At 38.6% G+C, this 19,619-nt stretch overlaps 1 protein-coding gene across 12 annotated transcripts in view; it reads left to right on the forward strand.

Annotated features, from left to right (window-relative positions):
* Cadps2 (calcium dependent secretion activator 2) overlaps nt 1-19,619 on the forward strand; it is a 542,247-nt gene that overhangs the window by 510,802 nt on the left and 11,826 nt on the right. For all 12 annotated transcript variants that reach the window (XM_036180978.1, XM_036180981.1, XM_036180972.1 and 9 more), the window contains one exon: nt 6,472-6,579. In XM_036180978.1, coding sequence (XP_036036871.1) covers nt 6,472-6,579 — 108 coding nt within the window. The remainder of the gene's footprint in view (nt 1-6,471; nt 6,580-19,619) is intronic.

Below are 19,619 nucleotides of genomic sequence, written 5' to 3' on the forward strand. Positions count from 1 at the left end.
ATCTGATACACACATTAGCAGATTCCTGGTTAGAGGCTGCTATATCCACACCTGGTCCTCCAAAGGAAGTGGGAGTGATGCTTATCACCAATCGGAAGTAGCAGGAGATATTCCAGATGCTCAGCTCAGTTCAGTGGAAAAGATATAGCAATAGCAATACATAAAATTCTCAGTGGAAAAACTTATTCTGCCTCCTTTCCTTGAGTATCATTCATTATTAATTTTTTTCATTTTCAATTATTTGGTTTTTAATACACTGTTACTCTTTGAAATTAAAATACAGTTACATTTTTTCATCCTTTTTCTCCCTCCAACTCTTCCTATGTACCCCTTCCACTCTCTCTCTCTCAAACTCTTGGCCTCTATTTTTTTAGGTGTGTGTGTGTGTGTGTGTGTGTGTGTGTGTGTGTGTGTGTGTGTGTGTGTGTAGGTATATATCAACATATCAACATATATATGTGTTGATATATATTGCTAAGTGTGGGGGGGTATATATCAACATATATATGTCTCTATATATGTACATATATATTGCTCTGTGTTTGTGTGTGTGTGTGTGTGTGTGTATACTAAGTATATAAATACAACCTGCTCAGACCATATGTCACTTTTATGGATGTGATTTCAGGCCTGGCCTCTTGGTATTGGACGGTCAGTTGCTGGGCTCTTCCTAGAGGAAGACTGTTTCTCCTGCAACCAGCCTTCCTTCGTTGTATGTAGTCCTTTGACTCATCAATATGGCTGGCTAAATAAGACCCACACAAGGACCATACCAAAAGACATGCTAACATTGAAGGGGAAACACTCATGGGGCCTCTACCCGGTATTTCTTTTAATGTTTAAATAACTTTGTTCTTGGGAAGATTTTCTTCAGTAACAAACCAAAAATGTTGGCGCACACACACGCTTACAGCAACCATTTCTAGACGTGTTGCAATATAAACTGTGCCACTCTTAAAAGAAATAATACAGAGCTTTCATTTGAGTGAAAGCAGTGTAACTACTTACGGTACAGGGCTTTAAACACTCCAGGGTCTGGTATTCCCGGACTTTGCAGGAGGACCCTGACTTTTATTGACTACTAGGGAAGCATACAAAAGGCACCTACTCAGAGTATAAACTTTCCACTAAAAGAGATTGGTATGCACATAACTTAAAACATTTTTGTTATATGCTTCAAGTCTGGAAGTTATTTTTTAAAGGTTGTGCCCTCTTTAATTCAGATTTTTCTACTCCTGTTTGTATTCTGTGTACATGTGCTGGAGAACTAACTTAAGGCCTCATATATGTTCATTAATAGGTAACATTTGTCTCACTATTTAAAAAAATAGAAATCTGTTTTAAAGTCTTTAAAAACTCCTTGTAAATTGTTATTTAAATTTCTTCCCTCTGCCCCTTTCCATAAACTAGGCCTCTCTCCACAGAGAGCTAAATCTAACATATTTAAGTTGGCATCAATCTAGTGTGACAGTTTTGACTCTATTTCCTGCTGACTCTCTACATATGTGCAATATAATTGTGATACTTCATTTTAAAAAGTAATGAAGTAAAACAAGTGTATTTTTTCTTTATAATATCACCACGGGAATACTTAATCAGTATTGTCTAATGTAATGTAATGTAAATGCCAAAATAATAAAATACATACATTAGACAGTGAAAAAACATGCTGTTTTTGAACAGTCACCAAGACAATTATGTGTCCCCTAATAATCAGTTTTTGAGTTGTTGTTGAGCCTTGCATGTCAGAGCTAGGCTACAAAAGGGTCCTGGGTTCCTGCCACACTTTCACATCCCATGCCATGTTCTTACCTCTTGCCTTTCACTTGTCAGTGGTAATATACGACCAGATGTGGGCATTTCATTTACCAAGCATCCAAACCATCACACACAAGGACAGAGGATATCAGAGTTTCACACTTGGTTGTTTCTCCCACGCAAGTTTTCTTTTCTTTTCTTCTTTCTTCTGTTTTTCTTTTTTAGAAACTAAGAAATGCACTTTTAAATTAAGTCAATTACACTGTAGCTTCTAGTTCATCTTTGAGACGAGAATGGTATATTTAAAAATGTGTCTCCTTGTTAAACAGACACCATTGACAGTGTTTATGTCGGGTATTGTTAACCTCCAGTGGAAGGTTAAGCAGCTTCTTCTGTATCTAAATCTGTCACTGTGAAAACTGACTGCCGTGTCATACCTACCTACCCATGAATGGGGAAGCGAAAACTCACACCTGTGTGATTAGGTAGAGCAGCAGGAAGTTAGAGCGTTTGCAGCATATAATTAGCAAGGAATTTTTTTCTCTCTTTTTAAGTGCTATGTTCATCTTGCTGGGTTAACTAGTAATTAATGCTTGGGAGGAAAAAAAAAACTATGCCGGAGTCTCACTCTTATTCTTTCATTCCCTGATGTATTCAGTTACTTCTACAACCAAAGTCAGAAGAACTCACCTGAAAAGCCTTCATTCCCTTCCATGGCTACTAACTTCTCTATGCCTGGTGGGGGAACTTTATATATATCTTCATGTCCCTTTACTATAGTTTTATTGACCAAAATTTGCCTTTCCTGGTTAGAGATTAAAAGTAATTTAAGAATTCTTTATGTTTGGCGACAACTAGCCTCATAAGCAAGTTGGAAAAGTTTATGTAGTGAACTGAAGGTTTCGAGGCTTAAATTGAAAATACGAAAATAATAATAATAATAATTTCACATTCCTAAATTGCATTTAATAGAGTGCTTGCCGTGTGGTTTTTAATTGTTATTTTCTCACATTCATTAAGGAGGCTATAATTTAATTACCAATACAGAAAAGATTTCTAAACATGGCTCTGTAGGATACACTGTTCTTGATGAAAAGGCACGGAAGCCCATCATTATTGAAGTTTCACAGGGTGCTCTTCTCGTGGAATTGGAAGGCATAGCTGCTTCTACCAGAGTTTGGAGCAGCCTCCACCTCCACGGTACAGTCGCAAGCATTCATTTCATGTCCTCTCCAAAAACCGCACGGAAAGCTAACATCAGAGTACTTAGCTAACATTTACAGTAACGGTTAATGTTGCAGCTAAAAATGGTGGCTTTTCTAATGTGTAAATTCCACTGCCACCGTAACAAGAGCCTTGGCACAAAGGAGCACCAAGCCAATGATAATGTCTTCTCTCCAAACACATTTGTACTGAAGGTAGGAACTACTTAAAAGAAAAATGGCATCTTTTTCAGCAATTTATCGGAGATAATTACCCTTCCGTACACCAAATGAAGGATAAAGTGTTTTAAGGAACTATAACTCTAATTGGAACATGTCACCAGGTGTTGCAGTTACTCTTACTTGTGTATATTCTTTTAATGATTATAGTCTCATGCCACAAACTGCATGAAAATATATTCACTAGGTGTGAAATTCCCATATGTCACAGTTTCAAGAATAGGTAAACAGCGCCAAGATAAAGAAAGGAATAATGCTAATGAGGAATGTTAAGTCGAGGCTTTATTTTCCAAGTGAGAACATCAAAGTTTGCCAAAAGAGAACAAAATGCGATTTTGAAGGTGCAAACTCCAATGAGCTTTACCTCACACACTTAGAAAGTTGTGGAACTCGCTTCAGCGGTCAGCTTTGAGCTGGAGTCTGCCAGGAGGGAACTGGAATTTAGTTTTCTTTTCTGTTTAAGCTGCAAGGTGTTTGTTAGTTACAGATGGTGAAAGGTAAACAATTCCTGGACAATGTTTTAGGGCGTCAGTTGTTAGCTTGGAAGTGATCAAGAAGGCAGGAGTTTCTATGGAAGATAAACAGGGGGAGCCGCAGCTCGCCACTGGTCCCGGCAGTGGCTTGCTTGCTGCTGACTCTGTTGGGGGAAGTGATTGATTGGATTAAACTTCTAAGCATAGTTTTCTTTTGAGGGGTGGAAATAAAAAAGGTTTGGGTAGGGAGAAATGATGGGAAGACAAGCCTCTCTTTCAGCTCCCGTGTAGCCAGACTGGCTCGGTGCCTTGCTATTGTGGGTGTCATAGCTTCTTATGTAGGCACCTGCGTGAAACTCAGCTGCTGAGCTATCTCAGTAGTAAGTACAGAAATTGGCCTCCTGTCATTTTCATTCCAGGGCATCATGCTTTCTGAATGTTCTCATTTTCAGTGTTTTGACAAAGTTTGAGAGGCACAGAAAAAAGTACTTACCCTATGGGTCATTTGCCTCTGTAGAATCAGGACTGGTGATCTTTGTACAAATGACTCTACCTCTTCACTTGAAAAACTGATGTATAAACTTTACTTCCCAAAACTAAAAGCAACTTCGATTTCTGTTCATTATCCTTGTGATTACTTAAACTTTCAAACACTGGCTCCACTAGGTTGGTGATGGATAGCCTCTATTACATATGGCTGCTCTTAAAGGACACACTTGTGAGAACATTTGTATAAATAGTTATTTTATATTTTAACATAATTTAGTTGCATCAGGGCTGTTTTGTAAAAATTCCTGAGTTTTTGTTGTCTATACTTGAAGGTGAATCTAAGTTATCAAGGCTGGAGGTATAGCCCAGTTAATAGATACTTGCCTGGCATGCCCAAAACCATGTATTCTATTCCCAGCACCTTATAAAATGGCATAGTGGTGAACAATGGTAATCCAAGTACTTGAAAAATGGAGGCAAAGAGGATCAGAGTCAAAAGTCATCTTCATCTACATTGCAAGTTCAAGGACACCTAAGCCACAGGACACGCTGTCCCCCCCCCCCAAAAAAAAAATGCAGTTCTTTTTACTGCATAGAAAAACAAGTATCTAACAAAAAATCTTAATGTTTCTCACTGAAATAAAATACCCTGGTACCTATGAAAAAGGCATTCATTGTGGCAAATGGAATACCAGCCCACCCTCCTCAAAAAGAACCTAGAGTAGCAAGGACTCTCCGTCCCTCTCAAGAAGATGCTCCACTATGTTGCCGTTGACAGTCAGATCCATACCTGTGCTGCTTTTGCAGAGGTAGTAATAGTTAAATAGATCATGTCCTCTTTGATCTTATTTTCTTTCAGTGCTCACTTTGGTAAATCAGTCTATTAGCAAAGGCTGTAAGCACAGTCTATGTCCATGAGATGGTGTAAGCTTAACTATCTTACTTGGCTATCAATTCTACTGTTATGTTCTTACTAATGTTATATTCTAATCAAATAACTCAATACAGGTTATGAGTCAACCCCAGATGTAAGTAATGTAAATAATTGTTTCCATCAGTCAGCCTAGCATATGAAACTTGAGAACTGATGATAAGTTGAGAAGGAAATCACTGTGGCAGCCATGAAGACTTTTGACCCTCATACTTGTTTTTCTTCTTTTTAAAAAATCTATAGCAGTAGTTCTCAACCTATGGGTCATGACCCCCATGGGGTCATTTATCGGATATTTACATTAAGATTCATAACAGTAGTAAAATTACAGCTATTAAGTAGCAACGTAATAATTTATGGTTGGGGTCACCACAACATGAGGAACTGTAGTAAAGGATCACAGCATTAGGAAGGTTGAGAACCACTAGTCTAAAGCAAGGAGGAATAATTCTAACTACCCTGCCTCTTCTAACAGGAGGAAATACCAAATGCTAGATAACTTAGCAAGTTATCTACTTCACCTCTTTGGCCATACATAAGAAGTGAGTTTATTGATGATCTCACTGCACTTCTGTAATATAATAAATCCATAAGATATTGGTAAACGATGAGCAGAAGCAATAGACAATCAAAAAAATGTTTTCGTTCATATTAAATGTTTTTTTCAAGTTTCCTAGTATTTTACTAATCTTAATAAGAACACTGGTTATGTATTCCTTGAATACTCACGTACTCTAAAGAGGCAAACCAAAGACAGTTAATGGTTTTCATACTATTGGTGAGCAAATAGCAGGTGATGAAAAGTTGGTTGTATAACTTACAATTAGGACATAATATTTCCATTGAGAAATTTTCTTTTAATCTCCTCTTTTATACTTCTTGGCATATTGACTTTTCAAGTTACTCATTTTGAAAAGAAAAAAAAAAGACATATATGGGAAGCTGGAGAGATGGCTCAGCAGTTAAGAATTGCATGCTATCCTTCAGAGGACCTGAGTTTGGTTGCCAACACCAATATTGGGCAGCTCACAATTGTTTGTAATCTCCAGCAGCAGGATAATCCAGTACTTCTAGTGCTATGTATGTGTATAGCTATTTATTAAATAATTAAAAATAAATATTTTTTAAAGATATGCATAAGTTTACAACCCTGTATTCTTAATCATCTTAACAATAGTGAATGTGACCTTAAGTAGTAAAGATCAGTGATGAATGTTTACACATGCTAGTCATTATTGATTTGGTATAAACATATTTCAAAGGGATGAACAATTTCAACAGCTATCAAGATTGTTTTCCAAAATCTTATGAAAGAAAAGCTTCAGAAATGAAAACTGACATTTTTTTTTTTAATTCCCCATGCTTTTCCATACAACAGAAACCAGGAATGGATCTGGCAGACACCTACATTATGTTTGTTCGGCAAAACCAGGATATTCTTCGAGAAAAAGTCAATGAAGAAATGTATATAGAAAAGTTGTTTGATGTAAGTAGCTGCCACCACCACAGAACATTGAACATTTATCTTGATTTAAAACATTGATGTGTATGAAAAATATGTGATGATTTTTGTCGATACTATGGCCTTCATTTAAGCATAACAGTTAGGCATGGGGGTTAGTTTTAGATACTTGATCAAGTTTCTCTAAAGGAACTAAGAAGGTACCCAACTTCAATAAGAGTGTTGTTATTGACTTGGAAGCGTGACCACTCAGGTCAAAGGAAATGGTACCGTGCTGGTGACATAACTGTACAACTTGCCCCAGTGCTGATTCTGAATCTAGGTGTTTTTTTTTTTGAAGCGTATTTACAAGCATCTTCTCTGCATTTTACAACTGCTTCTCTGGCAGTTTCATTTAATTATGCAAGTTACTGCAAATGTTTTCATAACAGCAATTCACAGGCTTTGTGGTGACACTTCAGCTGTGGCAGTTACAGAGGGTCCCACTCCTTCATCCTCTTCGCCATGGTCTGTCATGTCAGTGGGTGCTGTCTTCGCAACCGGGCAGTCCAAGTGAACCTTACCTTTCTGACTTTGTGTTTCCAGGCCACTTTACAATAAAAGTATCATCTGTTTTAATAAGCTACGTGTTAATATGCGTGAAAAGAATGATTTCCTAAAAGCTTTGATGCCCTGCAGGGGTAGAAAAATTATCATCTATCCAGCTGGCTCTTTTACAAAATACTGAAACCATATTAGCAACTTCTGCTTCCATTTGGAATTGCTCTGCATTGATGGGCATATGTTTCGTTTCCAACTTCTCTTTTACTTTTTTGCTTATGTGGTGTTTTTCAAAAATGTTGAAAAGAAAAAGAGTGATGAGCTGATGTTATTTCTGTTACCTTTCTTCCTAGCGAGGGCACATATATATTTGATGGAGAAAATAAGGTAGAGCCATCATGCAAATAGTCCTTTCTGGATAGTCACTGTTGAAAGGGAGGGCTGGTTTCTGAAGATTTTCAGCGTTCTTGTCTTGGTGACCTACATGTTGCAGAGCTTAACCATTGTTATGCCAGACAGTAAGCAAAGGTAGAATTGTTTTCACCTCAAAGATATTCTCCACTTTAGCTGCTCTTCATGTGCCGAGCTTCTGACGACTGTGCAATAATTTCTAGTGCTAACTAAAGCAGATCCAAGGAGGGCAGCACTCACAGAGTACATTCATGTAATTGTCCTGTTAGGTGTTCTTTTTTTCCCACACCTAAACATGTGGCTTGGTGGTAGGTTTGCTGCTAAAACATTGTGTTTTAGTTAAGACACTCTTCCCATTTTTGTACATCCCCAGTAGAGCTTTGGACTTGTTATTTGCAATATAATTGTGATGTTCTCAAACATTCTTTTTTTTTTAAGTTGCACATATTTGTTACTTTAATTAAAAATGAAAATGAACCCTGACTCTATTGGTATGTCGTCAAGAATAGCATATATGAGGGGGTACTAAGAGCCCCTAATTAGCCAAGGCTGAATTTGCCTCAATTACAGTTAGTAAATGAGAGGTTATCAAGTGTGTGTTGAAAGGTAAAGGAGAATGTGTAGCTTAAGCAACAGATCATTACTGAGAGACATTATATAATTATTGGAAATCTACTTGGCTGGAGCTTAAAATAATATTGTTAGGTGTCAAGAAACAGTTGAAAATAATAACCCTAAATGCACTGTGAGCAGCCATAGCCTATTACAGATAAGAGATTGAAGAGAACAATAGAACTCTGGCATAGTGCTAAACTTCCACTCTTCCAATTAGACTACTTCCAATCCAGGTAAGTCAATGGAGCCTCCTAAATTCAGGTGCAGACCAACACATACACATTATGATGTGTTAACTTGGAGTTGTTTTTATCCAGTTTGGTAAGATGCCAGCGGCTCCATTTCTGATCATACAATATAAGGGATTAGCTTAAAGAATGAAATTCACTTAGTTTAGAAATATGCCAACACTATTTTATATAAAAACTGTTAGTCTGCAAGACACACATTCATTTTAAAGTGTCTCTGGCCCTTTAAAAAAAAGAACCCATGTGTTATTCTACATAGTCTTCTTTCCAGATGATCCCCTAGCCATGAGAAGGGCTGGCAAAGTATTTGTGAAACTTGCCACAGTTCTTAAGATATCCTTGGCCTCTAATACATTTTCATCAGTTAATCATCTTAATTGCTCCTAATTTTATGATGAAATACCGATGAGCTCAGTTTAAATAGTGGCACCACTGACTGAGGTGCAAGGATGACCATTGTCCTAGATGTGTGCCTATTGTTTGGGGACGTCTAGCAATGAGAACAGCAGCATTCCCCACTATTCTGACATGGCCACATACCATGTTGAATGAAACTTGTGACCTGTCCTTCCTGCTAGTCTTGTTCCAACATCCATAGAGAAGTGATTTTGTTTCTTGACCTCTACATATGAAAAGTGGGCCAGGAGGTAGTGGCGCACACCTTTAATCCCAGCACTTGGGCAACAGAGGCAGGCAGATCTCTGTGAGTTCAAGTCCAGCCTGGTTCCAGGACAGCCAGGGCTGTTACACAGAGAAACCCTATCTCAAAAAATTCAAAAACAAAAACATGAAAAATGGAAATGGTTTAAATCTGTATTAGTCCTAAAGACATAAGTATTGCCAATTTAGAGTTTTTATATTAAATCTTGAAGTATCAAAATCTTAAGTACCCTATAAAGCTCAAAAACCATCAGTCCAGCTAGCATGCTGATCTTTTTATCCTGTAAGTACTTAAACTTACAGAGCACTTTGTGCTTAGGACAGGACTAGCTTTGACAGAGTATAAATAAGTGGCCTGGCTGTGCTGCTAACAAACAAAGCCCAGTGTAACACGCATCTTTGATCAAGGGCTGGGGAAGCAGTTAAACTGTGAAGTGCTCTGCAAGCGTGAGTGCCTGAGTTCAGATCCCAGCACTATGGTGGGTGCCTTTGATCCCAGTGCCAGAGGTGGAGATGATGAGACAGTCTCTGGGGCTTGCTGGCCAGCCAGCTAGCCAGCTAGCTAAATCAGTCAACTGGAGGCTCAGTGAAAAAACTCTCAAAAAATAAGGGGGAGGGCTAGCAAGATGGCTCGGTTGGTCAAAGCACTTGGTCACAAGTGTAACAAGCTGAATTCAGTCCCTGGAACCCATATGATGGAGAGGCAGAGCTGACTCTGGCAAGTTGTCCTCTGACATGCTCACCAGACAGACAGACACACACCTACACACACACACACACACATCCCTCCTCTCTTCAAGCTTTCTTTCTGCCATTAATTGTATAGGTGGTTTTTCAAACATCTGCATAATATTCAGTTTAGTTAGTAGAGACAAATTGAAAATCTTCATCTAGAATTTCAAATCCTTTCTGAAACCCAGATTTTTAATCCAATGGTTGTTTGTGTTTTTAATTTAGCAATGGTGGTAGAAATGACTGGGTTGGTTACATCAGGAACCTTGCACAACAGGGTAACAATTTTTCATTTTTTTTGTGTTAATCAGATGAAAGCGAAGTGTCCTAGCTAAAAAGCAATATCAAGTTCAGTGGATCAGTAGAAAAGAAAGTCTATACTAAAGGATAGCTGTGGGTCAGGAAGGTGTCTCGGTTGGTATAGGTGCCTGCCTCCAAGCACAACCACCAGAATTCAATTTCTGGGAGCCACGGATGGAGAGGACCAACTTCTACAAGCTATACTTGACCTCCTCAGGTTGGCTGTGGTGTGCACAAGTGCACACGCACACACACACATCTCTACAGAACCACGATTCCCTTTTATTGCTACCTATGGTTCCTCTTAGGTAGACTGTCTAATTACTTTCCCAGGCTTCAGGGCCTAGAACACAGCCACAGGTGTCTCTGTGTCGTCAGAGAGCCTGGGGACATTCCTGGAGTGTATTGGTTCTCTCAGCTGAAAAGTGACAGGTCAGAAGTGAGGACTGATATCCCCCAGCAAAAGCCACTTGGGTACTCTCGACAATAGTTTCCTAAAGTCCATGAATTTAGAGTTGAGAAAGAAGACTCACCAAAGCACATCTTATTTCCCAGGACACCAACACTATCCAGTTCTCTAAACTTAGTACATTTATTGGGCTTGCCCAACTGGAATTAAAACAATCTCGTTTTAGTTTTCATGTTGCTGAAGGCACACCAGGGTGCAGTGTCTAATTGGCAAATCATGCAGATTAAGCATTCTCTTGTGTTATAAACTGATTAAATGCTTAATTGTTGAGGAGTTTCATCTTTATGGGTTTTTAAAAAAAAACATTGTTATGATGTGTTATAAAATTAAATGTAATTCTCTAAATGATAACTAATCAGTTATACCCATCCAAACATTTTTATAGAGGATTCATTTCTAAAGACATTGCATGAAAAGAATTCTTCCTAGTTTAAAAAAAAAACAAAACTAATTTAAACATTTTGGTCCAAACTAGCCTTTACTGTATAAATAGGTTTATTCACCTATTTGTGTTATCATAAAAAGCAAAACATGAAAGTAATACAATGAAATATGATTTCCAAATAAAATTAGTTTTCTTCTTACAGTCTCTTGTCTCTGGACTCCTGAATAAGAAAGGGAGAGACATAAATGTTCAGAGTGTTTTTATCCAGACTGCCCCACCATTGCCAAAATGTTCTGGTGCAAGAATTCAGTAACACTGCTCCTAACTCATTTAAAGATTCGATTTGTTCCTATTAAATGTCCCAAGAATAATTTAAGTCAAAGAGTAGATTAGAGTGATTGCTGAACTGGGTGTGATGGTACACACCTGTAATTCCCACACTCACAAGGCTGAAGCAGGGGCATCAAGTTCAAGGCCAGTCTAGGCTATATGACAAGATCTTCTCTTTAAAAAAAAAAAAAAAAAAGGAAAGAAAGAAAAGGAGAAAAATATTGTCCACTAGATAAAGCTTCCATTCCATGATGCCTTTGATCAGATATCTTTAGAATTGACAGTATATGTTTTAAACCATTATCACTGGGTGAGGGCTTTTCCTTCTCCTTGTAACCCGCTCTTATAAAGAATATGGGATGAGACTCAATACAGTGAAAGACTGTCTTTGTCCTCCCATATTTCTATTCTCTTATTAAAGATCTCTTCTGGGTGAGTGCCAATTTAAAAATAGCAGCTTTCCTCTTTCCGGGATCTTTCACTTTCAAATTACTAGGCAATTGTTCTAAAGTCTACTTAAATTAACATCGATTTCTATTGACAAAGATTTTCTTTGGTGTTTTGTTCTCTATGTAAAAAGAAGACCAATGTAAAACATTCTGTCTTGACCAGTTATGCCCAACCAGGACTTTCCTAACAGCAATCAGAAATCCCATGACACCTGTGTCATAACCAATTCCCTTCTCCATCAGCAAAAAGGATGGATAATGTACATTCAGCAGGGGTGGTTGAGGATCTCTGAAGAAATGTATTTCTATCCCCATGCTGTGCACTTTTCTGTCTCCCTGTATGCTAACGGTAGATTTTAAAAGTTTTTTCTCTGGATGGTGGAAGCTGTCTCTTGCTCATCTTGCATCACGTGCTTTGGAATTCTTGCTGCTAGCTCAACACTTTTGTTTGCCAGATGCTGTTCCATTTTTACATGCTTATATCCCTGCATTGTTTCCACTACTGTACTTGAACACGGAAGCTGCTTGGTCTCTTTTCACCTACTCACAACCAGACCTGTGTGGAGATGATCTCCTGGGCCTCTGGAGATGTGGCTCAGAGCAAGCTTGCTCTTGACTGATGTCCCCCTCAGACTTCGCTTCGCTTTAAAAGGGATTCTCATAGTGCAGCATCATGGCTCCCTGTTCATTTGCATTACTAACCTCCTTTTTAAAGTTACTCTTTGTAAGTGTAAGAATTTATTTAAAAAGCATCTACTTTTGATCTACAGTGTGTGCCAAAATAGCTTTGGCAAGTCCGGGCGCCTTTCTGAGAGGCCAAAGGCCCTCATTTGAATCTAAGCTGCAGCTGAATTAAAACCACAGAAAGTTGAGATAAGCGTGCCTAATTGCCTAAGAGAAACTCAACAAGGAAAAAAATGTAGCTTGTTGATCTGATTTCTTTGATAATTCAAAAGAATCTTCAAGACATACATGGACTTCTTAAACTTCAGTTCTTGAAATGTGATCATGGTCCACAATTGTCGCTTGGCACATGCCCAGAAACACACATCTTTGCATGCGGCACCTGGACATCTGTGGCGGCACTGGTAGAATCAGCTAATTAACAACACAGGCTTAAACAGGCACCTCATCTGGCAGTGCGGTTAGTTGCCTGATGGTGCTCAGCAGGCTTTGGTAGTGCTTTTTATTTTTCTATCCTAATGGTCTGCCGCCCGCCTAATTTTGCCTTATTGTCAGTCACTACTTACCGCGGCTTGGGGCCCTCCCAGGAGGCTAAATTATTATCAAAGGATTAGGGCGATGTAGCCTTGCAGTTCTGACATTTCTGATTACTCGTCTATGCCAGAACACTAATTAGCTGTGACTAATTAAGAAAAATGCCCCTGCCATAGAAAACCATTTAAAAGAACCGAGAAGGAGAAAAGCAATTCAAAAGCTGAGCAGTGCTCAGATTTGCTGATGCTCTTTAGATTTCCACCAGAGCCTTAACTCACCTTTAATTGTGCTCAGAATTAAGGGGGTGGGGGGACACTTGCAAACTGATGGGAGATTTTTGCTTGCCTAAGAAAAAAGAAATGTTGCTGATACCCTAAGACGGCTCAACAACGCTGAAATTGTCTTGGACAAACAGAAGGTGGCAAGATTTTCATGTTGAGGAAATGTTTCAAAACACCATTTGCAGAATTGTACATCTCTATCACACATTGAAGGTACTAACAAAGCCTTGATGGATGGCCACTGAAGATATTAGAACAGTGTTAAATTTATGCACTGGTGTTGGGTGGGTAATAAGCAAGATGTGACTCAGTGTTGGCTTCCTGCTTCCTTCACCTTAGGCTTGTCTGGAGGTTCTAACTCTTGCGTGTAAAGTCTGGTACATGCTGGCTTCTGACAGCTGACACGGCATGCCTGCACAGCATCCGGCCACTGGTGGCTTATTACCGACAATGCCCAGGCTCCCCTGAGACCAGCATCTCTACCACTTGACCGGTGCAGTATTTGCACAGAACTGATAGCTACTCTCCTTCTTTCAGTCTTAACCCCATAAGCAAATAACACACATGGCTTCAAGGCCAATTTCGGTAGTGGCTTTTTGGATTCCCCTTCTGTGAGTCACCTCCCTAGCAGCTCCCCTGTGCAGCCCTCTCTGCAGGTTTGGCACCATTTGCTGGTGGGCACAGCAGTGTCAGCTAGGTTACTAATATTGACTAAATCCAAATTTGAAAAGAAAAAAAGTATCTGTGTAGCAAAGTAGCCTTTTGGCAATAAAAAATCATTCAGTGTATTTACTGAGCAATTCGACAGAAAGCTAAATTAAGGAATGATTTGTCAACATGCTTGTAAAACAGCTAAACTAACAAAAGCCTCTATTTCCTAATCTCAGCCCATGCCTAGAAAAGGTAGAAATCTGAATTTTGCTATCTTAATGTGGGCAGCTTACTTGGTTTGTAAAAAGGAAAGTTCCAACACGCACCTCTTCTAAATTCTTCATGCTGCATTTTGAACTTACTTCCCCTTTTCCTCTCACTGGAGAACAAAAAACAGGTACTAGCATCCTCTAAGCAATAATCCTTCCTATGCATGAAGACTGTTATTAAGGCCCCTGTCATATATGTCTACTCCCGGATAAATAATCCTTATTTGTTTAGCTTCTCTTCATAGGCCCCTCTCCTAGCCCTTTAATCATTGCCATGGCTATGCTTTGAAATTTCTCAAGGTGTTCACTGTCATGCTTAGAGTAGGGATAAGATGCAGCATCTGAATGTGGCTGGACAAGATTCCTTCAAACCTTATTCCTGCCAACACTGATTCATAGCTCTCCCATATGCACGCTCTACCATCCCCTTGAACTTACTTCTGCTATTCTAGGTCTCCTGTTGGCTTTCCTCACAGCCACTCCTACCTGCATTTCTTCCTTGGTATAGAAGACCCTTCAAGGTGGATATTGTGCACATAGAGAATGTAGAAGACAAACCCACAGCACTATTCCACTGCCATGTGTAAAGAACAGTGGTGAACATTGGGATACAAATGCTAGGTGCTAGCTTTATCACATGTAGTTGGATTCTAAGGGGTGGGTTGCAGGGGGAGGAGGAAGGAGGGAAGAGAGGGGGATTTGTGATCAGTATGTAAAATGAATAAAAAAATTCCTTAATTAAAAAAAGAAGATGCTCCAGCCCCTTTGCTACTCACATTGTTTTTAAGTAGCCTGGATTTATCGATCCCCTCTAAAAATCATACTGTGCAAACAGCTGGAAGCCTGATGCTAACCCAGTGCCTGCCCAAAGGAGTTTCTCTTCTAAGAGCACACAGATCTTCATGAGAAATAGTGAGTTTCCACATAAAATGTTCTACTGTTTCATTTGCAGAGTAAGTAGTCACAAATACAGTTACAGATAAAAACACAATGCAGAACTAAATTGATAGCCTTCCAAATCACTAGATTGTAGTAATCATCCATGTTATTTGTTTCTCCCTGTGTTTCAAGTAGATGATTAGAAAGCTGCCAGAGATTTAGCACCAACACAATTCATACCCAGTCCCAGTGTTTAACCACCAAATAGAGACTGAGAGGTCGTAGCATGGAAAGTCTCCCTTCTCTATACTCCTTGGGTTCTTTGCTCAAACTCTGAGATGCTCTCATGTGTCCTCAAAGAGAAAACCACAATTCCACAGCAATAGAAACGGCCCACAGAGTCAACAGAAATTTCCCAGATACATGACTCAGTGGTGGAAATACTCCTGTAGGACATCCAGCCCCATCTCTAGAGATGCCCTAGGGCCTCAGATAACCAGAACGGACATTCTGGACATATTCTGGAGAGGCAGTTTGATACTTGGGAGACAATCTTGAAGCCAGTCCTGATCTGAATATGGAATCTTACCTCCCATTGCTAGTCTGACTTGATGTGTGAGTGCACATATATGAACATAGAAAGGTTTTAATTCATGATACTTCCTCCTTCCCATTGCTCATCACCTAAAATGAAATGACTGTCACATTCTAAGTTCCATTTTAGTCCTGTGTTCTATTTCTTTAGATAAGTACAATGGTCTCCTTGATAATTTCAACAACTTTAATATCTATTGGATTTTCACACTGCAGGGGTTCAAACTCAGGCCCTCATGCAAGCAGGGCAATCACTCTACCAATGGAGCAATTTAATAAGTCCCTATTAAATTCTCTTTTTATTGGTAAAATGTGATTCAAAACAGCAGTGACTCTGGCTCTGACAGAATTCTGTCCTTTTCTTATAGAAAAGGCTTACTACTATTTTATATATACAAATAGCATTTTATATTTCCAAGTAGATTTTGTTTTGTTTTGTTTTGTTTTTTAAAGTTCACCAACAAATTTGTAATGTATACTATGTCTCAAACACTCTGCCAGGGGCTAAAGAGAGGAATCAAAGTAAGGTTCTATGACTATACTGTGGCTACTCACACCTTGTAGTGGACTTACAAACACATTGTGCAGTATTATGGTCAACACCTGGCTAGAATATAAGAAGCATGAAACATGAGAGCACCCAATTCTCCCTCATTGGGAATAGTACTGTTTTCATAGCAGACAATGATGAGTTGATAATACTAATATAAATAATATGATAATACTAATGTGAATACATATAGCTAGGGAGATGGAGTTGGTAATAAAATTCCAAACCAATGGGGCTAGCAAGCTGAGAAATCAAAGGCACAGAGAAGCCCAACATGAGGCAGAACCATTGGTTCTGTGGTTTGCTGCACACCCATGGTGGGAATGCACCAACACAGAGACAGAAAGGTAGCTACTTACTTCATTCCCTGTATACTTTCAAGACACAGTGTTGGAATGCTTCCCTTTCTCTATAAAGAAACTCAATTAGAAAGATCCTCAAACACCAAATTCTCAAGCCTAGATCATTTCTTGAAATTAAATTGTACCACTTAGTAGCAATTCCTAAAATTTACTATATGTTTCTTTAGGTCTTATTGATTTAAAGTATAATATTGAACAAAATTTTATATAGAGTATGTAAATTGTCATCCAACCAGAAAAAAAGTGGTCATAGTGCTCCAAAAAAAGTCATTCTTAAATGATTTCTGTGTCCCAGACCATTCCAGACAGTATTAGGACAGTATTAGTAAATGGTCTACTGATTTCTGCTAAACCATTCATTTGTTTTGTGCTAGTAGTAACCAAACCAGTATTCACGCATCATTAGTCCCTAGCAGAGAAGAGTGGAGTAACCAATGTTTACTGTATAATCACTGTATAATCACTAGCCTTTTAGCATCAGGAGAGCTGCAAAATAAACGTAGAGCGGCAATTGCCCACTTGATGGGAGTAAGTAATATAAAACAATATTGATTTTGATACCCTGTATGTAGTGTAGAAAAGGGCTTTAAGGTGTATTGAAATGAGGGTTTGGGGTTAATTAAAGAGTGGTGAGCTAAACAGAGCCTCTGCACCTTACAGTGCTCTGGGGCTGAAGAGGACCTAATTTAGAACTTTCTCACCTACAGTATCCGTAGATATTTAAAAAGAAGAAATCTGGAACTCCAATGACAGGGAAGTTCATTTCTGCATTCAGCAAGTACCTACTAGAAGCCAGAACTCCCTTGTTAGCACATCTTACCTTTTTCTTCCTTTAATGAAATAAACCTGGCATGTGGGAGGGAGAAGCAAGGTCAGTTCACAGGTCACCTTCAGCTGTATCTAGAGTTCAAGGTCACCTTAATCTTCATGAGAACCTTTCTCAAAACAAAAAAATAAACGAACAGAGTAAAGGCTCATAATTTGCAAAACATCAAAGTGTTCTGTTATACTTAAAACAAAACAAATCCCCCTGATTATAAAACATCAAAAAGTATGTATCATCTGTTCTGTGTTTAAGAAACAGACAGAACATACATGAAGAAAGCTACATGTATAAAGTTCTACTATATATGAGCCAATGATCTTCTTTCTCTATAGTTCACTGTTTTGTTACAATTTAAAAAATGGTTTTTTGAATATTTTTAAAAATTAGGCAATAGGTCAAATAAAATTTATTAGGGTAGATTATATAAGAGATTTATAAAACAGGCATGTGATTATTCTAACAAGGAATATGGTTCTTCAAAGAATTTCCTTATATTGCACATTACATTAGCAGATATATATGCATGTTTGGTCTCTGACAGTGTGGATTTCTTCAAGTTGCAAGAAACTTTAGTGAGCATCTTTGAAATACTTGGGAGGAATCTCTTGGATTTGTCATAGGACTGTGTCGTGATCAGTCAGCAGCCACCAGGAATTAAAAGGGTTGTTTTCTTGTTTTTATGCTAGAAGCTTCAAATTGCCTCAAAGAATTGGGCATTCTTGGTGACAGAACAGAAAAATAACTTGTTTCCAGAAAGGAAATACAATAACATAATTATAAACTTAGATGCTGGACCCAAAATATAAATTTAAAATTTTATATGATGTATAGATCTGAATTACTTAATTATTTAATCTAAATCCAGTTTTCCACTTAATGAATATGCAAATACGAAAAATGTTAATAACATCCACCTCGTTGATGTTAATAGTTAAATTTAGTTCATTTTTACTTGAGCTTTATATGAAAAGGTGTCTGATGCCTTTATAATCAGAATTCTAATATTAATATAAGGCTAAAGAAGTAACTCAGATAGTAAAATGATTGCCTAGCCTGCTCAGAGCTCTGTGTTTGGCCCCCAGCACTACAGAAACTGAGCATGGTGGCAAAGCCTGTAATTTTAGCACTCAGGAGGGATCGAAGGGAGGGTCAGAAGTTCAAGTTCACCTGTGGCTACATAGCAAGTTTGTGGCTGTGCTGAAATTCAGAAGACCCTGTCTCAAAATAATTAGCACTAATATAAAACAATAGCCATAAAAGTGATACTCCAGAGTTCTATAACTCCCATGCATTCCTCACTACACTTCATTGCTTCATTCTTATAATATCTGCCTTTCATTAAGAGAGAAAAATGAATTGGATTAAAAACAAAGTAACAGACTATGGAAAGCTCTAGAACTCAAAACTTTCCTGTTTCTTTATTCTGAAAGAATGAAGCTATATCCAAGCATCATATAAAAATTGAAAGAATGAGTATTTGACTTCTCCTTTCAGTTTAGTTTATGTGGATCACAAGGTTGTTGTGCCTTTTCCCGAAACAATCAAATTTAATTTCACAGTATTTTTGTCCCATTGCTGAGACTAGGACACGGGGCCTCACACATGCTAAGCGTGGGTTCTCCCTTAAACTGCTTCCCTAGCCCACAAATGGCCAGCATTTCCACAGAGCTATTGTGTTAGAACAAGCTGACTGAGCCTCCTCATACAGGTGGGAAAACTGATGTGCAGACAAGTATTTGACCAGCTCACTTAAGCAAACAGATTGAGAGGCTTGTACTGTCTTCTGCCCTCCTACCCAGGGACTGTTTTCTGCTGTGTGGATGCCCACCTTCAGTGGCCATGTCCAGGAGATGCTCTGCACCCCACCCCGTCCTCGATGACAAGAGTGTCAGTTGGGTTGAACACATCTTGTTTTTAGTTGCAATGAGTTGGTTTCAGTTTTCCTTAAACACAGCCCTCCATCCTTTTCTAAGCTAACACGCAGCTGTAAAGAGCTCTGCTTGAGACTTAAAAATTGTGCTTTGGGGTCTGTCCAGTGAATCTGGATGGTTTTGGTGGGATGCCCTGAGTTTGGGGGTGAGGTGGCTTTATTGAATCAAATTTGTATAAACACCAAACTTGGATTTGAGTGTTTAGAAGTGGGAAGTGAGTGAAACAGAGCCGCAAATATAGTTCTTAAGTAGATGTGCTGCTGACGGAAGAAATAATGATGGATACCGGATAGAGAGAGCGTGCGTGTTTTCAGTGTGCTGATAACACTGTAGGGCACTAGTGTTTCCAAATTCTTGTTTCTCT

This window comes from Onychomys torridus, chromosome 3 (genome assembly GCF_903995425.1).
Source record: "Onychomys torridus chromosome 3, mOncTor1.1, whole genome shotgun sequence".
NCBI lineage: Eukaryota > Metazoa > Chordata > Mammalia > Rodentia > Cricetidae > Onychomys > Onychomys torridus.